A 19675-nucleotide genomic window follows, 5' to 3' on the forward strand; every position below is an offset into this window, starting at 1 on the left:
TCCTGAGCTCACCCGAAAGAACACAAATTGAATTGAACCAATGATTCTATTATGTATATTAAAGGATTGGTCTCTAATGACCCAGAGGGAGAATATGGTGTGCAGACAGCAGTCAATGAATAAAGAATGAATGAAAAAAACCGCAGCGATGAGTGAAAACTGGAATAGATTCATAAAAGGACACAGGTGAAAGGTACACTTTTGACCCCCAGTGACGGTATTGAGCATTGCTATTAAGAGTGGGTGCCATTCTGTTTGTTTAGTGCTCCAGGGCCTAACAAATTACATTTCTCCTAGTTTCACGCGTGATCAACTCATGGTGGCAGAAACGTGTTATGAGTTATAATCTGTGAAGACCGCTCGCAAGGAAACATCATGGAAGTATTTTCCGGGCCGCAGGGAGTTGGAGGTTGCAGTACTGTGACTGGCAACTAGGACAATTGTTGTTATTCATCTAGAGACACAAACAATGCGTTCAGATGCACTTTTGTTTGTTTACAAGATAGCAAACCCTATTTAAAACATTAGTTTGTTCTTAAAAGCTTTACTTTGAGGTTTAATCGGTATTCAAAACTGTTTTTATTGAGAAAAATAAATGAATTTAAGTTACTTAAAATGACCTCATCAGCACAAGTGGCTAAAAAGACCACGTAGAGATCTAGAGAACTATTGTGTTTTTTACAGTGAATAATTGTGTAAATATTTAATATTTTCTGTGGATATGTTTTGATTTTGACGAAACACCATCTATGTGGTGTAAATATTTTATAGCTCCAATGTCGAAAACACCAAGTTGGGACCACAGGGTGCCTTTAAATTCCACAGAGATCAGCCAGAGCGGTATTCTGCAACACTTAATGAGAGGCTCTTGTTGTATCTACAGAAAGAACAGCTCCAGGTGGGAGAGCAAAATATGTTTTGTGATCCAAAGTCATGTCTTCATCATGTCGTTGTACTGTCTACATGCAGAACAAGCTGCATTTCTGAAAATAAGGCAATATGTGCATGTTTTCGACTTACTGAAAGCTTTTCAAATGATAAATACGATCTTTTAGCTTTTAAATGTATTTAATACGGCGTGAATGAAACATTTGTATAGAGCTGTAAAAGCTTTTTACAACAATCCCATAGCGTTTGTAAGATTTAAAGAGCGTCACTCGCACTGCTTAATGTGTGAAACGTATCAGGTCAGGTCGGGTCACTCCCGTAGCCTGAGGGCATTGAGGCGCTTTGATGACATCACAGCCCGTCTCCTAACATCCCGATCTTTCACCACTCTCTCGGACCCCACCACCACTTTCCCCGTCCACCTCTATTATTTCCGTCGGCCATTCTCCCCTCAGCCTGTCTGAAACTGTTCTTCCCTCAACTGCACCGTACATGATGGTTATTTTCTAGGGACCCATTTATTCTTGTTATGTGTCCGAACTCTCTCGTCTAGGAGTTTCCATCGGCGGTTCAAGAGACATATCAAATAGCCACTTACCCTGGAGAGCCTGGGAGAAGAGAAAAAGTCACTCATTTGATTTCCTTAAGGTCATATATTTTTCTAAATGTTTGTGCATCTTTCATTACCTCTTTGACGAGCCACTATGTGGGATGACACAGAAACATAAACTGTTTATATATATATAGGCAATATGCAGTATTTTTTATGTCTTTGTAAGGTGCCCTGCGGAATTCTCTCTCTCTCTGAAGTGATTGGGGCCCCACTAAAATGTTGAATAGATCTCTCTTGATGTCAGATTCACAATTTGAGTTGGATCTATTGTGAAGCGCTGTATCGATGGGCTCCTCAAAGGGTCATAACGTTTCTCCTCCTCTGTTTGTGTCATCAATCTTTCAGCCTGAGCATGTCCGCTGGAGCCACACCATGACTTCCCTCAACGAGTCAACCTCCCCTCCCTCCTTCCCTCTCTCTTCCTTTGCGCACAATGTCTCCCACTTTATCACCAACGACCCTTCATACTCCCCCATTCCCTTCTCCACTTCCTCCTCGCTGTCGTCGTCTAACTGCACCATGTCTCCGTCGGCCTCCTCTCCTCCCTATAACTTCTACGCCGTGCTGCTGGTGCTCCTGATCTTCTGCGTGGTGTTCGGGAACGTGCTGGTGTGCGTGGCGGTGTCGCGGGAGCGCGCTCTGCAGACCACCACCAACTACCTCATCGTCTCGCTGGCCGTGTCCGACATGCTGCTGGCCACGCTGGTCATGCCCTGGGGCGTCTACCTGGAGGTGCGTGCGCTCTTTTGTGTGCTGGTATTGATTTATTGTGTGTCTGTATGATCAATGATCCTCTGATACACCCTCAGCTTGAGGCAGTGGGAACTAACTGTAGATAGAAATGTTGTGGATTGGGTGGATTTCAACACATGGAGAACAATTGAAGGAACGTCATTTAGATTGAAGCTTTAACAAAGGTTATGTTACGAATGAAGGCTGCATTTATAATTATGTCCATTATAGATACATTTTCTATTTTCTCAGTTGATTGATGAGTCCTTATAGAGCTTTCAAAACGTGTTAGTTTTAGCTTTAAAATCAATTAGTTTACATTTCTGATCTCCTGCTACATTATGAACCATCCAGAACTCTCAGGTCTTCTGGGACGGGTCTGCTTTCTGTCCCCAGAGTCAGATCCAAACATGACAGCGTTCAGTTATTAAGCTCCAAATATCGTGAACAAACTACCAGAAACCTGCCGGTCCGCTGCAATCCAGACTGACATTTCTGTTGTAAAGAACTTTGAATTGCCTTGTGTTGAAAGGTGCTATACTTCGGGAATAGTAGAAAAAGCCCATCACAAGGCCATGTCATGAAAGTGATTAATGTGTATGACCTAAACATGTTAAGTTCTAATCACATTAGACAAAGAATCTTGTAAAAAGCAAAATAGTTCCAGATGAATTGTCCGTCAATCGACTGAGAGCTCTGTAACAAACCACACAGGAAGAGGGAAGGTGGGAATAAGAGGAGTATGAATGTGGAATATGATCCCATTGCCATATACTTAATTATACTCTGCTATTACATTTTCAAAAGCTTTCTGTCATCATTAGCATCGATCTTCCCTGAGCCTTCAACTGCTGCGTCTTCCAATGCTCCGATCCTGATGCAGATTTTATAGTTTCTACCATCAGTGCAACTCACATTTTCCCAGAGCCTGAGGGGACGTATTCAGATTTCTCTTTTCGTCTGGCAAACAGACTAAAACCCAGAGATAATTGGTTAACTCTCCTACGAAACAAAGGAGAGCAGAAAGTCATCTGCTTTAGAAGATTGCTTTGGAAAATGTTTGATATTACTGCACCAACAAAAAAGGACTCAAACGGTGAAATTAAAACGTTGCTGAATAATTCCCTGATTAAATTAGGCTCTAGGATAGAATAAAAATAAAACTTTAATTGACTAATTAGGTCTAGAGAATTATAAACAGTTTCTCACAGACATTTATTTTGGCGTTACACAAACACATACAAAGTTTAACTTAATAATAAACAGTCTGTAAACATTTGAATCCCTCAATTAGAATGCTGCTTTCTGCCCTCATTATAATGATTTGTTTCTGTGACAGGAATTAAAAACATTTCTCACAAACAGAAAATGCCTTTATATGCAAGGTGGACAATTTCAGACAATTTCTCACAGACAATGAAAATGTATTGGCAAAATACTAATTACTACATATACCCTGTTGCCCGTTAAGTTGGAATAAGACACAGACACATTCCTCTTTTTATTCCTATACAATCTTTATGGGCAACAGTGTAGTTTAGCGTAACCCTAAAAACATAACCTTTCCATTGTGAAGTTGGGATAAATTAAAACTTTAAAGTTTGTGTTGGGTAAATTGGCTCACTTCATAAATAATTCATTATGGCCTAAAGCAGGGGTGTCAAACTCAATTTCATCGCGGGCCACATTAGCATTATGGTTGCACTCAAAGGGCCGGTTGTCACTTTAAGACTATAAATATACATTTATATAATATATATTAAATAATGTATATTACATGATTGGCACTGCATTGGATTATTATCAGTTCTGGTAATAACTAATAACGTCTGAGAGCAGAAGTCAAATAATTGAAAGCAAATATTCAACAATTACACCAATTGTTTTGTGTACTATATTGTTTGCAAGCTCTTGTGGGCCACATAAAATGAGGTCACGGGCCGGATTTGGCCCACGGGCCTTGAGTTTGACACCCCTGGCCTAAAGTAAAGAAATATATAATAATATCATTAAATATGAAATACCTGTGAGTGATTCAGCCTGGTTAATATTAACTGTGCTCCACAAGGGCAAAACCAGTAAAGGAATTACATCCAGGCTGAAAACTATTGAAGTTAAAGTAGTGTATTTTATATCAGTTTATGTCTGTTTTGTTGAAGGTGGTGGGAGAGTGGCGCTTCAGTCTCATCCACTGCGACATCCTGCTCACGCTGGACGTCATGATGTGCACGGCCAGCATCCTCAACCTCTGTGCCATCAGCATCGACAGGTGGATCCTTCAAATAACTTTACTCTCATATTACTATTAGTTTTATTATTCATTGAACGTCTAACAAACCCACACTCTCGACGTCTATCTCTCTTTTTTTGTTTAGAAAAAGGCCGTTCTCATTCCATCCAGAATGAGAACGGAAACATCAAAGATGACAGGGAATCAATAAGTGATTTCTTAACTGTGTACTCTCCCCTAACCTTGATAGTTCAGGTGCAGTTTGGGCTACAGAAAGTACTTTGGAAATAAATCTTTCCTGCAGCTGGACAGTCACCTCACACCCTGTCATCATCTGTTTGTCCTTCAGCAGGAAGCTACAGGCTTCTCTGCGTCTTTTACTATGTCCTCTGTCCAGCCATTAGAGTGGATCAAGGAGACTGTGTTTGATGGTTTGGTGTTTCACCTTTGTACGCCTAATGGGAAGTGACCAGACGCTCCAATTACAAAATGACACATTGACCATTGACCAGTCATTTGGTGGAATAGCAGATGATAGCGTCTAATTGCATTGTACATGTATAATGACATTAAACGATTCGATTCTATTCAAAGCCGTAAACGGGGAAATATACACCGCAGTTACAAAGTTGTATCGGCTTCCTGCCCGAGCTATTTCATTTAAAACAGCTACTACAAGGTTAAAGTGCTGACAACATTGATGTGAGAGTGCTTACATCCACAACAGAACAAGAGATTTTTGTATATGCAGAGTCCTCCAATCATGACTGACAGAAGGTCATTAGCATAAACCCAAATAAGGTCATTATTTCTCATTGCTCTCATACAGTATGGTTTGACAGAAATGGGAAAGAGAATGTGACTGTGTGTAGGGATGGGCGCAGAGAACTGGTTCTAAATGGTCCAATCTATCAGAATGATGCCTGAGGTTAATACAGACATTTCATTTAGCTGACGCCTTTATCCAAAACGAGTGCATTCAACCATGAAGAAACCAACTAAAAAATTAAAAGTCATTAAAAAAATGTTTGGAGATGCTGGCATGTTTTTGTCGAGCTGCAAAACGTTGCTGCTGGAAACTTGCAAAAAGAAGCTTCTGAGTTTGGACGTAAGTCTGCAACAGTTTGATATTGCACCAGAAATGTTTGCATCTCAACAAGTTCACACAGTCTGCTGAAGGGATTTAACTCGTCAGGCCCATCAAAAACATATTTACAGACTTCCTGATACAATCATCTATTTTAAAGCTTAGTTTCATGTTTAGAGTCCTGGGTAACTGTGTTTTGCTCTTATTCAGAAAGACAGCTGTTCTCTTAAGTAGACTGCACAAACCTGCTCTTTAAAGTAGACGACGCTTCCTTCATTTTGACGTGCTAGCACACTGTAAAAATATCCACCGTGAATTCACAATAATTACCTGGCAACTTGTTGCATGACTTTCACAGTAAGGTTCACAGCAATTTACTGTGAATGTCTTCACAGCAATGTATTGTAATTTCACATCCATGATATTACAATGCATTGTTGTAAAGGTACAACTGTATACTGTAACTTCACAGCTTCAATTACTGTGATATTACAGTATGTTACTGGGGAATTACATCATTTTGTTGTACATTAATTACAACAAGGGCCTGTACTTTTACATTTCTATTGTGAAAGTACTGCAGGAGTAGCCAGTAATTTACTGTGAATTTACAATGTGTACTGTGAAAGTACTGCAGGAGTAGCCAGTAATTTACAATGATACACGTGCATAACTGTAATTCCCAGCTCCAGTACTTCCTGGAGGAAGCTCATACAATGGTTTCCTGTCCAAGTTTAACAGGAAACCAAAGTGTGAGCTTCCTCCTGGAAGTACTGGAGCTGCACTATAAAAATGCACGTAATGTTATTGTACAATTAAAAACACACCAAACGCACAAATGAGGTAAAATCAATGGAAGCCCACTGGCATATTTATTGACAAAATAAACAACAGAGTAAACAAACAGGAACATGAACTAGTTCACCTCAACTATCCATAAAAAACAGATGAACCCTTAACGGATCCTTTAAACAAATAATCCCTCGCAGGTGAACTGACCGTAATGCTTCCCACTAAACTTGTCCCCGCACACCATGCAGTCTATGCAGACCATTCCAAGTCTATCAGCTTCCGGTGAAGGGTGCTCACGTGAGGGTTAATGGAGCTTCGCTTCTTTGCCTTGGAGCCTTTCTCCGGGTTGATGCCCAAGAAGCATCTGTTAATAAGCAAAGATAAGTTTCAGTTTTAAATACACTCATGTATTGCAGGCAGCATTTATCAAGGTGTTCACCTGTGTCTTTTCCCACACCGACTGTTACTAGTACAAACCTGTTGGATCATCCTCTCACAATAACATTATTTGTAGCCTAGCAGAGTGCCTCAGGTACCTCTAACATAAGGTTTACTTACTTATCTGAATTTTGAAGCCATACTATATTGTGAATTAAACCATGATGTCAATTTTTTAACAAGCTAGCCCAGCAACATCAAGTGATGGTGTGGTCCCAATTCGCATATTTGGTTCCAGGCTTCATACTCAAAGCATTTAATCTACTTTATAGCCTCTGTAGAAAGGCATGGACTTAATAGCAAGATAGTGAAACACAAATTTGCATGACAAGTCTTACTGATGACATTGATCATGTGTTTGAGTGTTACAATACCTTTGGATGAACTCCAGTGTGCATGATCCAACGGGATATTTGAGGTTGAAGACATAGTAGCTGCTGAATAAAGCAGCTAGCCCATGCAAAAAAAATGGGTGTGGGCCCATTACCACTTGTCCCTCGATGGATAGCATCCACCCAGAAGGCTTCATTGTGTCACCTGAAATGAACAGATACCCCGTCATGCGTTATTGTGGATAGGTACATTCCTAGAATCAATCAAAAATAATACTTGAGCTGGAGATGTCAATACCAGATCCGAGTAACATTCATGATTGGCCAAGGACCAAAAAGCAGGAAAATATACAGTGCAGAGCATGCAAGGACATGACACAGAACCCTCCAGGTGGACAGCACTTTTCTACTCCACCATCAGTGAGGTAGGCTACTTAACAGTCACTGTAAAAGCATCAAAGGTGTTTGTGCAGATAGGAGAATCTGGCTGAACGACAAAGCAACTCCCTAGCCCTCCTCCCTCTGCCTTTATGGATAGACGGTTTAACCTCATTCCTCTATGGGTAGATGGTTACGAGCCCAGCTAGAACGAGAACATGTCAACTCGTCAGACCCCTGAATCATTGAAACAGGCTATAGATTTTAACTAACGCGAATCGCTGAAACATATGGCGTCAGAGTATCGTAAGTGTCGTTTCACAGACTTGAATGGAGTGCAGGAGAGATGGAAGGCCTTCAGTCAGATTCTCCCCTTGATGCAAAGGAACACTTAAGCTCTTTAGAGTAACTATTCAGTATCCTATACCTCATCGATGGTGGAGCAGAACAGGGATGTCCTAAGAGAAATTATATAACTAGAATAAAAGCAGCAGTGAAGTCTAGCCATTCAGGTCAGAAAAGCAGGAAATCCAGTATAAACAGGAAAAATCCCAACCCTGAACATTACATTACCTTGAATGATCAAGCAGGGGGTGCTTGGGAGTGCTGCAGTATTCACTACATCAGCAGCAGTGGCACAGGTCTGTAACAAAGTAACACACAATAGCATAGATTTAACATTATGCAAGGATGAAGATCGTTCATTGGTCAGAGGTAAATCAGAACATAATAAATGGTCTAATAATAATAATTACTTGCATTTATATAGCGTTTTTCAAGACACCCAAAGCGCTTACAAATGGACGTCCGCAAACCAATGTGTAGCCCCCGCCTGGGTGATGCTAAGGCAACAGCTAATCCGCGCACTACAGCTCAACACAGATCAGCTCGGCCCATTTGGAGCAACTTGGGGGTTAAGTGTCTTGCTCAAGGACACTTCCGACATGCGGACAGTCAGAGCCAGGATTCGAACCACCAACCCTACGGTCGATGAACGACCAGCTCTACCAACTGAGCTTCAGTTGCCCCTAATGTAATCACTCGTTTAGCATTTTAAATATTTAAATAAATTTTAAAAAACTTACATCAACTTCGAGCATCAGTTTCTCCGTAGGCTCCTTAAAGTAGACCATAAGGAGCTGGAGGATGCAGGCAGCCTTCTCCGAACCCTCTGGATCATAGCTGGCCAGAAATTCCCTGATCTTCGGGTTGTCCAGTTTCTGACAGAAATGCAGGATGGTCTGTCCTCTCTGATGACCTAGAAAAAAGGAGACCAGAGAAAGGAGAAATTACAAAGGCAACCAACAAAAGAAATTTTTCAGTTTGCATGCAGATTATGAACATGAGCATGTTGTAAAGGTGTTCAAGGTCAGGTAGTCGAGCATCCCATTTAGACGAGACAGCAGTCACAATCATATCGAAATGTTAACTACCTTAGCTGCAACAACACTCGAACAGTCACTAGCAATTTCCTCGAGGATGGCGCACGCACACCAGGATCACGAGGATGTCAAATCTGGAATAGAGGCAGTAAAAAACCACCACAGGGAAGCAAGAGAGGTAAACTCACATAAATGTACTGTCAAACAGTATTGGATGAAGTGATTAATCTCAGGTGTGCTGCACAGGTAACAAATGTCTGAGCTTCAGTACTTCATGGAGGGAAGCACTGGAGCTGGGGACTGCAGTTATGCACAGTCTATAAACTACGGTCTGTGTTGCATACTAGGCCTACCTCCAACTAGGAAGCAATCCGTGGATTGGATTTAGGCAATACACCTCGTCGCGTCGGTCAACACCAGGCAGGCAATCAGTAGGCCTAGAGCAAGATACAAGATCTGTTTATTCGCCATGTAGTTTTACAACATACTAGAAATGTGTTGCTGGTAGGTACTGACATAAAGACAACATTGGACAGGGTGCAGGGACAAGACAGGACAAGTGCAAAACAGGACAGTGTACAAAATGCAGGTACAAGTAGAAGTTAATTTAGGCTAGAATAGTATAGAAGTAAAATAAGATTTAAAAAATTGTGTTTTCAGAGAAATAACATTACGCATTGCAATAACCTATAAACATTTCAAACCTATAAACATTGCGAATCTGTAAACATTGTGAAGAGGCAAGAGAGTTTGGTAATCCTTTATCATCCAGAGTAGTGTTGATGAAAGTATTGAGTGATTGAAACTTTGCTCGCCACAGGGTGGCGTCTGTAACGCACATATTAACATAGATACGCTCCTCTGAAATGATTGTCCCCTGCAATTATTATTATCCCTCAATCGAGATCGCTATTCAGCTTGCTAACGTTAGCTTAAACAAACGTAACATGCAACGCTAGCCTAATCTAAAATGCTCTACTAAGGCGTACCTTTCATGTGGCTCGTCAGCGCAGACTCTCGCATCGTTATTTTTGCATACTTTGTAGGAGGCTACTCGTGGGCTTGACCCTCGTCTTAGCCATGGCTTGTATTTGTCTTCTGCTAGCCAACGCTCGTTGAAACTGCAACCTCCTGGCACACTGTCATCTATCACTCTCATCAGAATGCCCAGGTCACACGTAACACAAACACTTGCAGGTCGCGCGCATAGCGCGGGAAGTCCGCAGCGGAGCAGTTTTATGTAGAAGCGAAGCAATTCTTTTCTTTTAATCTAAAAAGCGAACTATTCAGTCAGACAGCAATTTATTGTAAAAGTAAAGCATTTACATTTTCAAGCACTTTATCTCAATTTCAAGCACTATTTCCAAAATTCAAGCACTTTCCTAACCTTGAAAACACCACGTCAAATGTCAAGCATTTTCAAGGATTTCAAGCACCCGTACGAACCCTGAGTAGTACAGTTAAAACCTTAACGATCCGAATAACGATTATCAAATTAGTCGTGTGTTGCAGCCCTAGTGATGACACGTGGTGACACCAATGTGCAATAGGGTCTGTGACGAATACATTAAGAACATTGTAAGAGCAACTAACGTTACCAACTTTGACACCGATTTAGATTAGGTCTAATTTGATTAGACAATGTCATGAAACCACCAAGCACAAGAAACATTCATTAGCTAGCTAACATCAGCTAACCTACTAGTAAGTTAGTTAGACCATGGCGTCAGAATTCAAACTTAGCAGCAATGCTAAGCTAACTAGCTTATACCAATGGCAATTATACCAGTCTTACCGGTTAAAGTATTCATTGTTCGCTCTTTCATTCGAATACAGCATAAGCCTTCTGCCAACAAATGGAACAGTCAGCAACAGTTGGCTGGCTAGCACCAGAGCCATCTACCATAGCCATATACGGCGCTGGCTAGCACTAGCTAGGCTAACGTTAAGGCCACCTGCTTGAAGGTGGACATGGCTGCTATCAAGCTAATGTTACTAGCTAACGCTAGCTATCTATTCGCTACCATGTACAAACCAACACGACACTACTCCACTGGCGTTCACAATCGAAAGCACATAATATCCACCACTAATCCACATTATGGGCAGTACTTACTTGCTGTTTACCGATGGTAACCGCTTTGGAGAAACTCACAGATGTTCACCTTGACTGTTGCCTCCGTGCGAATTTTCGAAAGGATCGAGGCATCTCTGTTAGGAGGCTTTGGGTTCCTCAATGCGCGATATGATTGGCCGTTCGAGCGATGACGTTCCGTTTCGTCCCTTCAAACGTGACACCTACGATTAACAGGCAAACCAGTGGACAAATATCCAGAAATGACGTTTTTTCTGGCGTGTATGTCACGTGATCTTCAACTTTCTCAGCAGAATAAAATAAATATAAATATATCAGCAATTAAACAACATATTCCATTTCTTTTCACACAATACGTCTCCTTTCAGTATCAACACTAATTCGGCTGACTTATATATTTGATCCAATTGGTAGATAGGGACACCTAGTGGTTAAAGCACGTTATTGAAATGTTTTGTTGAATAATCTTTCATCTTTAATAACCTGACTTTGGAAAGGGCTGGAAAGATACTTTTTTCACCAGGGGCCTCTAAATAGGGCCCAGATAAGAAATATGAAATATGGGAACCGTAACTCACCCAGACATTTTTTTTTCAATCTAATGTCAAACTCTCACAAAATCCCGTCTAGAGCTAAAGATTGGACACCCTTTGGTGAGGGAGGGAGAGAAAATTGAAAAAAATTGAAAAAAGGTGCTTGGCGCTTCGAGACTTTGAGAGTGTGTTGCTTCACTTGTGTGGAACCCGCTTGCAAAATTTGGGGCCGCGGTGACCTTCAACCAAGTCTCAAACTAAGGTTAAAGGTCATGTTTTCATGGCTCTCAGTACTCTAGACGGCACAAAGGAAGGTCCGACAGCTTTGAGCTTGGTGTCGTTGGAATCGCCTCGAAGAGTACATGCAGATTCATCCCTCTGCTGCTCCGAATGTCAAACGTTACGGCTTAAAACGGGACAAAGCCTTCCATTATGCCGCTTTCACTCTCGCTCTTGTGGTGACAGAGCACGCCAATTTTCCCGCATGCTAGGCAGACAAGAGTATTCTAGTTAGCTTTGGTTTGATGTGGAGATGTGATTTGATGTGTCGTTTGTCCCCCAACTCCTCTCCAAAGTTGAGATATGTAATAAAATACTCAGGGGAGTTTCCTGAATTTTCATGCCGAAAGCCAAGCACTAGGCCCTGGGTAAATTAAGACGCTGATTTGGGGCACTTTTTCCACTTTCCCTGGTGCTAGAAACTCAAGTCAGGCATCCCTGGAATCGTTGTAAAAATACATTTCTAGCTAAACGTAATTGAGAATGCAGTTTAGTTCTGTGGGAACGTAATTTTTAGGAGACAGGGTTGCCAGGACACACGCCGATTAGAATAGTCTATTCTGCACATGTGCAATAGTGCACAATTCAAATTTTACAGTAATGAGTTGTGCTCTTTATATACAGTCTATCATGGTTGTGCTAAGATGATTTTGAGTACAGTGCTTTACTGTGAAATAATAGTTAAATAATGTGAAATCCAATTCTACTGTTTTATAGATATTTTGTTGTGATATTACAGGGGCTTTTGATTACAATATTTCTCTGTAATATGATACTCTTAAATGCTGTGAAATTCTTGCAATTTTTACAATGTTGTTGTGATATTACAACATTTGATGTGATATTACAGAGGATTTTGATTGCAGTATTTTATTGTGAAATAATAGTTAAATGCTGTGAAATCACAAGGATACAGTCCTTTTTACATGTATTTGTTGGGATATTACAGGGGGCCTTGATTACAATATGTCACTGTAAAATAATACTGTTAAATGTTGTGAAATGCTGGTAATTGTTTACAGTGCAGGTGTGTGTACTTGTGGCAGTGAAACAGGCCATGACAGTTTGCATCTGAGGGGAAAAGTGGTTAGTCTGCGTTCTCTCTCAACTGCTCGAGTTTACTTTAAAATATGTGTGAACATGACGACGGGATAATAAAGTCTAAAGAAGCATCGATGTGTGTTCACTCCATGGAAAAAGGAGTTCAAATGCAGGCACCGTGACTGAGTGAGAGGGAGGCATGCTAATATGTCTGCTTTTCCAATCTGTGTGTGATTGCAGATACACAGCAGTGGCCATGCCGATGCTCTACAACACCAGATACAGCTCCAGGAGGAGGGTGGCGGTGATGATTGGTGTGGTTTGGTTCCTCTCTTTTGCAATCTCCTGCCCCTTGCTGTTTGGACTAAACAACACAGGTAACAGCTTCATCTGATGCCTGCCCTCAACTCGACACCCATGTATTTATTCAACCAGGAGAAGTCTCATTGAGATTAAAAGAACGATTATACAAGAGATAGGCCAAGATAGGCAGCAGCACAGTTACAGACAACAAATTACTAACCCTAACAAATTAAAAACTAAAACAGAACATTTTATAGTCACAATCAGAGATGTCATATTCGTGCATCGAGACAACGGCCTGCTTCTCGGTCATTAAGAAGCACTTATAATCTGTTAAGAGAGACCAGCCCCCTGAGTTTCAGCTCATATTGAAGCTGGTTTCAAGCAAATGGAGCAGCGTAACTAAACGCCCTTTTCCCCAGCCCAGTGTGGACTTTTGGGACAGTTAGTAAAAAACAAGTCCTCGGAGGAAAGCCAATAAGTTCCCATACTTTTCTGAAGGTTTTAAATCCATACATAAGGTGAAAGAAGACCAAGAATAGCCTAATAAATAAGGATTTGCCAATAGTTTAGTCGAGCATACCAGAAACAATGGTGCTTAAGGTTTGTAATAGATCTCAGTGCCCCGTGGTAGACAGTATCCGGTGGCATTTAGAAGATGCATTCATATAAACAACACCACCATGATCTAGCACAGACATAAAGGTTGCAGCGACAAGCCACTTAGTTAGATGTTGATAGCTCCGCCCCCACGGCACAGGCTAAAGCTGCGGGGGAATAGTGAGTGATGTGCTTCTCTTAAATGTTGCTACCTCATGGAGTTGTGGGATGGCATTGGGATGCTCCGATGTACTCTATGCTCTCTATACTCGAAAAAGAAGATATGAAAGGAAGCACTGAAGCACCTTTCATTAGCAGTTGTTGACTAGCTTTTATCAAAGCACTTGGATACTACCTGCTCTATTAGACCCCAGCTTCAGTGCTTGGTGAAACCCGGAGTGGCATAGCGGAAATGTCCTTATTTTCACTTATGTAAAACTAGATAGTTTCACCCCGCCAGGCCCTTTAAAGGTCCCTTCAATTCAACAATCCCAAAAAGGAAATATGCTGATCTTAATTTTGGAGATGTGGTCTTTCATGGTTTAGTCAACAGCTGTTGTTTACAGGATGTTTACCTAACTTTGCAGTTTTCTTCATGGTCCTCTGAGGTGTTATTTAACTCACTTTCAGAAGAGCAGCATACACACTTCCTTATGCACAAATAGACCCTACATTATCCCGATCCATCTGTCCTTGAGTTTGATGAGCAGTCTTTGATGATATGGTTAAAAATGATCCCATGCGTCTGCTCAGTCAACAGTCTACCATCACTGAGTCAGCAGATTTATATCCACAGTTTCTAAAAGAACAGACAAACAGAGCATTCAATGATTTCCCCCTGTGTTGTTCTCATCGAGGGAATGACAGGCGACGTCGGTAGCATACACAATCCTCGATTCATTTGTTGTTCACAAAAGGATCAAGAGTGAAGGTAATCTTCCTGAGCTGCGAGGAGAGACTCTGAATGTGCTCGCACTGAAAGAAGTTCACTTGAGAACAAGCTGAACATTTGTGAGGGTTCACAGAATCACTTTTATCAGTTCTGGGTCAAGAAGACACAGCAAGATTCTGTATTATTAAAACATATAACTCGGTAACAGGTCGCCTATAGATTACTGTTTGATTGTTACTTATTGTGTTGATAATGTTTGTATTAAATTAATGACATGGCAAATGCACTCTAATAAACAGAATTTCAGTTGTGGAGAAAACAATCCACCGCACGGTCCGGATTCTAGCAGTATAACTATTTTTAATGGAATTACAGATGTTTACATTTCCATATTTTGTTAGCGTTTTAAGGACTGCTCGTCCATGCTGGTGTAAAGTATGCGGCTCAGTTTGCTTTTGGAATCAGAAACAGCAGGAGGGAAATGTTGCCCAAAGATCTCTTACTTTCAGTGAACAAAAACTTAGCAAATCCAGAATGTCATGACAACTCCATCTGCATATGAATAAAGTTTGATATGTTTTACAGCTCAAATAAGTTTCTAAATAGAGCTTTTTTGTCCACTGCTATTACCTCAGCTTTTGGGTTGTGTTTTTCTGTAGTTCACATCAATGTAATGTCATTTAATGTTGATTAGCTTTTCGTATGTTAACCATTGTCATGTCATGAGATGGGCAAAAAGGGAATAAGTGTGTTTCTCATTACTCAACTATGACTTTATCATATTCCGAATTGAAACAATAAAAGAACTTCAGTTTGGCAATACATACAAAAAAAAGTGAAATAATGATATGTTTTCGTAAAAATGTCACTCTTTTGTCCTCCCTCCATTAGCCAGCAGAGAAGGCACCTCGTGCAGCTTTGCCGACCCGGCCTTCGTGGTGTACTCCTCCGTGGCCTCCTTCTACGTCCCCTTCATCGTGACGCTGCTGGTGTATGTGCAGATCTGCGTGGTGCTGCGCAAACGAGGCAGACGCACCGCACCCCGGCGCAGACACGGCCTGCTCACACAGGGGGGGGGGGCTGAGGCCGGAGACAGTCAGCGGCACAGGAAGGTAGAGACACAAGTCTGCACGTACACTGGAAAAAAAGTTTGGATGATGAGATTTTACAGACTTGTTGTGTTCTTCCAGCCAATATTGGTATCGATAGTTGACCCACCGGTCTGCACCAACATCGATTGTACCACCAAAACAAGTCCATAACTCTCCGGTGCAGAAATATCAACTCAAAAGTTTCCAAACCTGCTTTGAATCAATTGTTTGCTTTTCCGTCATCCATATTTTAAAACCTCTGTCGCTCTCCATCAGATATTCTGTATGAGCTTCTTTCAGCCCTTTGTTGAAGATGTATGATGTTTACACACAGGGAAATGTTTCAACTCAATTCTCAACACCATTCAGATTTCGTGATGTCTGCGGTGTTATTTTGTACGCAGTTCTTAAATCCAGTTTGAAATGTTATGTTTTTTGTTTTTGTTTGGGCGTCTTCTCCAATATCAAACTAAAATATGAGTTATTTCCACAGTGAAAGATATTAAATGTCAGTAACCAACACAATCATTTGAGTAGTAGAAACAAAAGGACAAAATCAAACATTTAACAACGAATGTGCTTCATACATTCTACTTGAAGATGATCAATATATCGGCATCTTATATTATACTATATTCACTGATTCAAGCTTATTACAGATGCGAACATTTATGCTTTTGCTTAAATTTACTAGAAGGCTGAAACTAAATTGAGCTACTCTTATCATAAAGGTTTGTTCATGTATCACTACCATACATTTTGGCTTTTCTGAGGAATATATTTTATATTCTGCCTCCTTCTCTTTCAGAACAAGTGCACTCAGCCAGAGGATGTGAAGTTGTGCACTCTGATCCTGAGGTCGGACACCGCAGGCCCCCAGCGCAAGAAAGTGGTGAGTCTCAGCTTTTCAGATGTTTTCATACTCTGGCGATGCTCTGCTTGATCCCTGCTTCTCCCTTTAAAGGTCACCTATTATGCAAAATCCACTTTTTCATGTCTCTTCTACATCAACACGTGTCCCCTCTGTGGAAAGAGATTCTGAAAGTTTCAGGAAAAAAGATTCTCTCTTTTTGTCCTGATCCATTTCTATATAAACCTGTCTGAAAATGAGCTGATCAGATTTTGGCCACTTTATGATGTCATAAAGATTTTTTGGCTTGTGTAACCATTAGCCAATCACCAACCAAGGTAACCCCCCCCACCTGAATCTCCTCCTAGAGCACCATTGTGTTCTTTTTTGACCTGATCCACCACCACACCCCTTCCCGCAGCCTTCGTTCATCAGAAGCGAACCTCCTCTCTATCCCCACACGAACCAAGCTCCGAACATGGGGGGACAGAGCCTTCTCCATCGCTGCCCCCACCTTCTGGAACTCCCTTCCGCAACACATCAGAGACTGCACCGACCCCCCCACTTTCAAAACACTGACCAAAACACACCTCTTCAGACTGGCTTTTAATTTGTGAATTATGTTGTGTTGCTGTTTTAATATTTATTTATTTTCTTTTTTTTAAAATTCTATTTTATCATGTTTTATCAAACCACTGTAAAGCGTCTTTGAGCACCTGGAAAAGCACTTTGAAATTAAATGTATTATTATTTTTAACCCATTATCTCTCAGAGGGGAGTGGCCCCTTATTTTCATCTAAAGTCACAGACAGAGAATCAGCACTTTTGGAACAGGGCTGAAACAGAGGGGATTCTGGGATGCTGCAATGATCTGTTTGGTATTTGGAGCCAAACACTTCAGAGACATATTTTGTATATATCTGAGACCTATCATATATTGATGAAAAACAGTATCATAGGGACCTTTAACATCGACTAATGTCCCATTCAATCTCCTTTGTTCCATCTTTATCAAGCATCCACACCTTCTATCGTCCCCCGATGCTTACCTCCCTCACCACCCTCCCTCCTCCCTCTCTGTGTGTCAGACCCTGGTGAAGGAGGCGATGGTCCACCCCCTGGAGGTGGAGCCGGGTCGGTTCCTCCCTCAGACAGAGCAGAGCCTGGCTCCTCCACCCGCTCCCCAAACCTCCTCCCACTCGGGCCGGGCCAGGATCTCCCTGGCCATCTCAGTCGGACCCGCCCCGGTCCTTCCCTCCACCGTGACCCGATCGGCCCTCATGCCTCGACCCCCCACCCTGGAGGACGGCATGAGGGGCCGTGAGGGGTGGAGGGAGCGCAGCAGAGGCAGAGATAAATGGGGGATCACCAAGGAGAGGGTGAGGGGGAGGCTGTCCCAGCAGAAGGAGCGGAAGGCCACGCAGATGCTCGCTATCGTGCTAGGTGAGCATTCTTGTTCTAAAACAAAACCACTGAAATGCGTAGTGCATGGACCGAGAAAGACAAACAAATCAACGTAACACTGTAATATTACAAATCAACAACACAGATACGATTCTCATTTATTAATTTAAATTGTATTTATATAATTCAATTCAATTTTTTGTTTGTTTTATCTGAGTGTTCCAGGGTATTCTCTGACGGTTCACCCCTGCTGTACACACACTCAGTACACTCGTTGTGTGTGTGTGTGTGTGTGTGTGTGTGTGTGTGTGTGTGTGTGTGTGTGTGTGTGTGTGTGTGTGTGTGTGTGTGTGTGTGTGTGTGTGTGTGTGTGTGTGTGTGTGTGTGTGTGTGTGCAATAAGACCATTATTATGTACATTAGTCTTCATAAAACGTATACATGCAATATATATACTCACAAACATGCACTTGGTAGACAGGTATTTATGAATTGTTTCATGGTTTTCTGTGAAATGAAAATCCAGTAGTTAGCAGGATTTTTCATTCAATATTTCGCCGTAAAATGTGTTCCTCCTTTACTCCACTTCCTGTCTCGGTTTCCCAGGCGTGTTCATCATCTGCTGGCTGCCGTTCTTCCTGACCCACGTGCTGAAGGCGCACTGCAGGAGCTGCTGTATCTCGCCCTCGCTGTACAGCGCCGTCACCTGGCTGGGATACCTCAACAGCGCCGTCAACCCCGTCATCTACACCACCTTCAACATCGAGTTTCGCAAAGCCTTCATCAAGATCCTGCACTGCTGAGAGCTGGAGAGATGCGGAGAGCCAACTGTCAAGATAAAAAAAACATAAACGCCTGACTTTGGTTTGAGATCAGAGGTGAGAAAGACGAGGAGACAGAAAGAAGGAGTCCTCGGTGTTGATACACATGGAGGGGCGGGGGAGACACAATGATTTGGACGACTGATGAGCAAGCTTCCTGGGAAATGATAGTCAGACGAGACATGTGTAAGAGAAGACTGAAAAAGGACAGAAACATGGCACGGGGGGAATAAAAACCGGCAGAGCATGCTCATAAAAAGAGAGTGTCTGTCAGGTGAGAGACAGCTGAACACACAGCGTGGGATATTTATGGAAAAGTAGAAATACACATTGTCTGAATATGTGAAGAGTCTGAGGACTGATCCCCCCACAGCCTCAAAGACTCCGAGACGTGACTGACGTTCCAATACTTGATTTGTTTCAGACTTTCACTGTGTTTTCTTGTAATCTTAACAAAAGGCATCTTGTTATTTGCTTGCATGTGCTCGTCTTTCTCGGAGGACTGGAACAAGTCGATGCAAAGAAAATAAACTACGACCATTACAAGCGTTTTTTTTTTTTTATTACCCGAGGCTTGATCATTTTCCACATATTTAAAAAAAAAAAGAAGTTACACCAACAAAGAAATATTGATTTGGTGATTAAGTGTCCATACAAAAACAGCAGACAGAGACGAGAGCTGTTATCTAATTTAATGTGAAGACCTTTTTCTTTGAATGAGTCTCTCCATACATGTAACATTTGGTCTTGTAAATAACTAATGTACTTGTTAAAGGGCCCATGTCATGCTTTTCTGGTTATTACCCGTCCCCTTGTGTGTTATGAAGGTTTTCCTGCATGTAAACGGTCTGCAGAGTCACAAACCCTTAAAGTACACCCTGTAGCGAGTAAAGCT

General features: G+C 41.6%; 1 protein-coding gene across 2 annotated transcripts; it reads left to right on the forward strand.

Annotated features, from left to right (window-relative positions):
• Positions 1 to 1794: 1794 nt before the first annotated feature.
• drd2l (dopamine receptor D2 like) lies at positions 1795 to 19662 on the forward strand. Of its 2 annotated transcripts, none has more exons than XM_034201128.1 (7): positions 1795 to 2233; positions 4393 to 4502; positions 13061 to 13197; positions 15507 to 15727; positions 16515 to 16598; positions 17573 to 17999; positions 18566 to 19662. In XM_034201128.1, exons 1-7 carry the CDS (start codon positions 1874 to 1876, stop codon positions 18760 to 18762), a joined length of 1536 nt encoding a protein of 511 aa, XP_034057019.1. In that variant the 5' UTR covers positions 1795 to 1873; the 3' UTR covers positions 18763 to 19662. The 2 variants fall into 2 exon arrangements, with proteins under 2 accessions (XP_034057019.1, XP_034057021.1); XM_034201130.1 differs by having other exon boundaries at positions 1796 to 2233; positions 17645 to 17999.
• The last annotated feature ends 13 nt before the right edge of the window (positions 19663 to 19675 follow it).

Source organism: Gymnodraco acuticeps, unplaced genomic scaffold (genome assembly GCF_902827175.1).
Source record: "Gymnodraco acuticeps unplaced genomic scaffold, fGymAcu1.1, whole genome shotgun sequence".
In the NCBI taxonomy this organism is placed as follows: Eukaryota; Metazoa; Chordata; class Actinopteri; order Perciformes; family Bathydraconidae; genus Gymnodraco; species Gymnodraco acuticeps.

Excerpts from the sequence above, each read along its gene's own strand:
- drd2l (XM_034201128.1), top strand. The coding sequence starts at position 1,874 with ATGACTTCCCTCAACGAGTCAACCTCCCCTCCCTCCTTCCCTCTCTCT. Across the intron at positions 13,198-15,506 it reads GTTTGGACTAAACAACACAG|CCAGCAGAGAAGGCACCTCG; the intron begins GTAACAGCTTCA and ends TCCCTCCATTAG. Across the intron at positions 18,000-18,565 it reads GATGCTCGCTATCGTGCTAG|GCGTGTTCATCATCTGCTGG; the intron begins GTGAGCATTCTT and ends TCGGTTTCCCAG.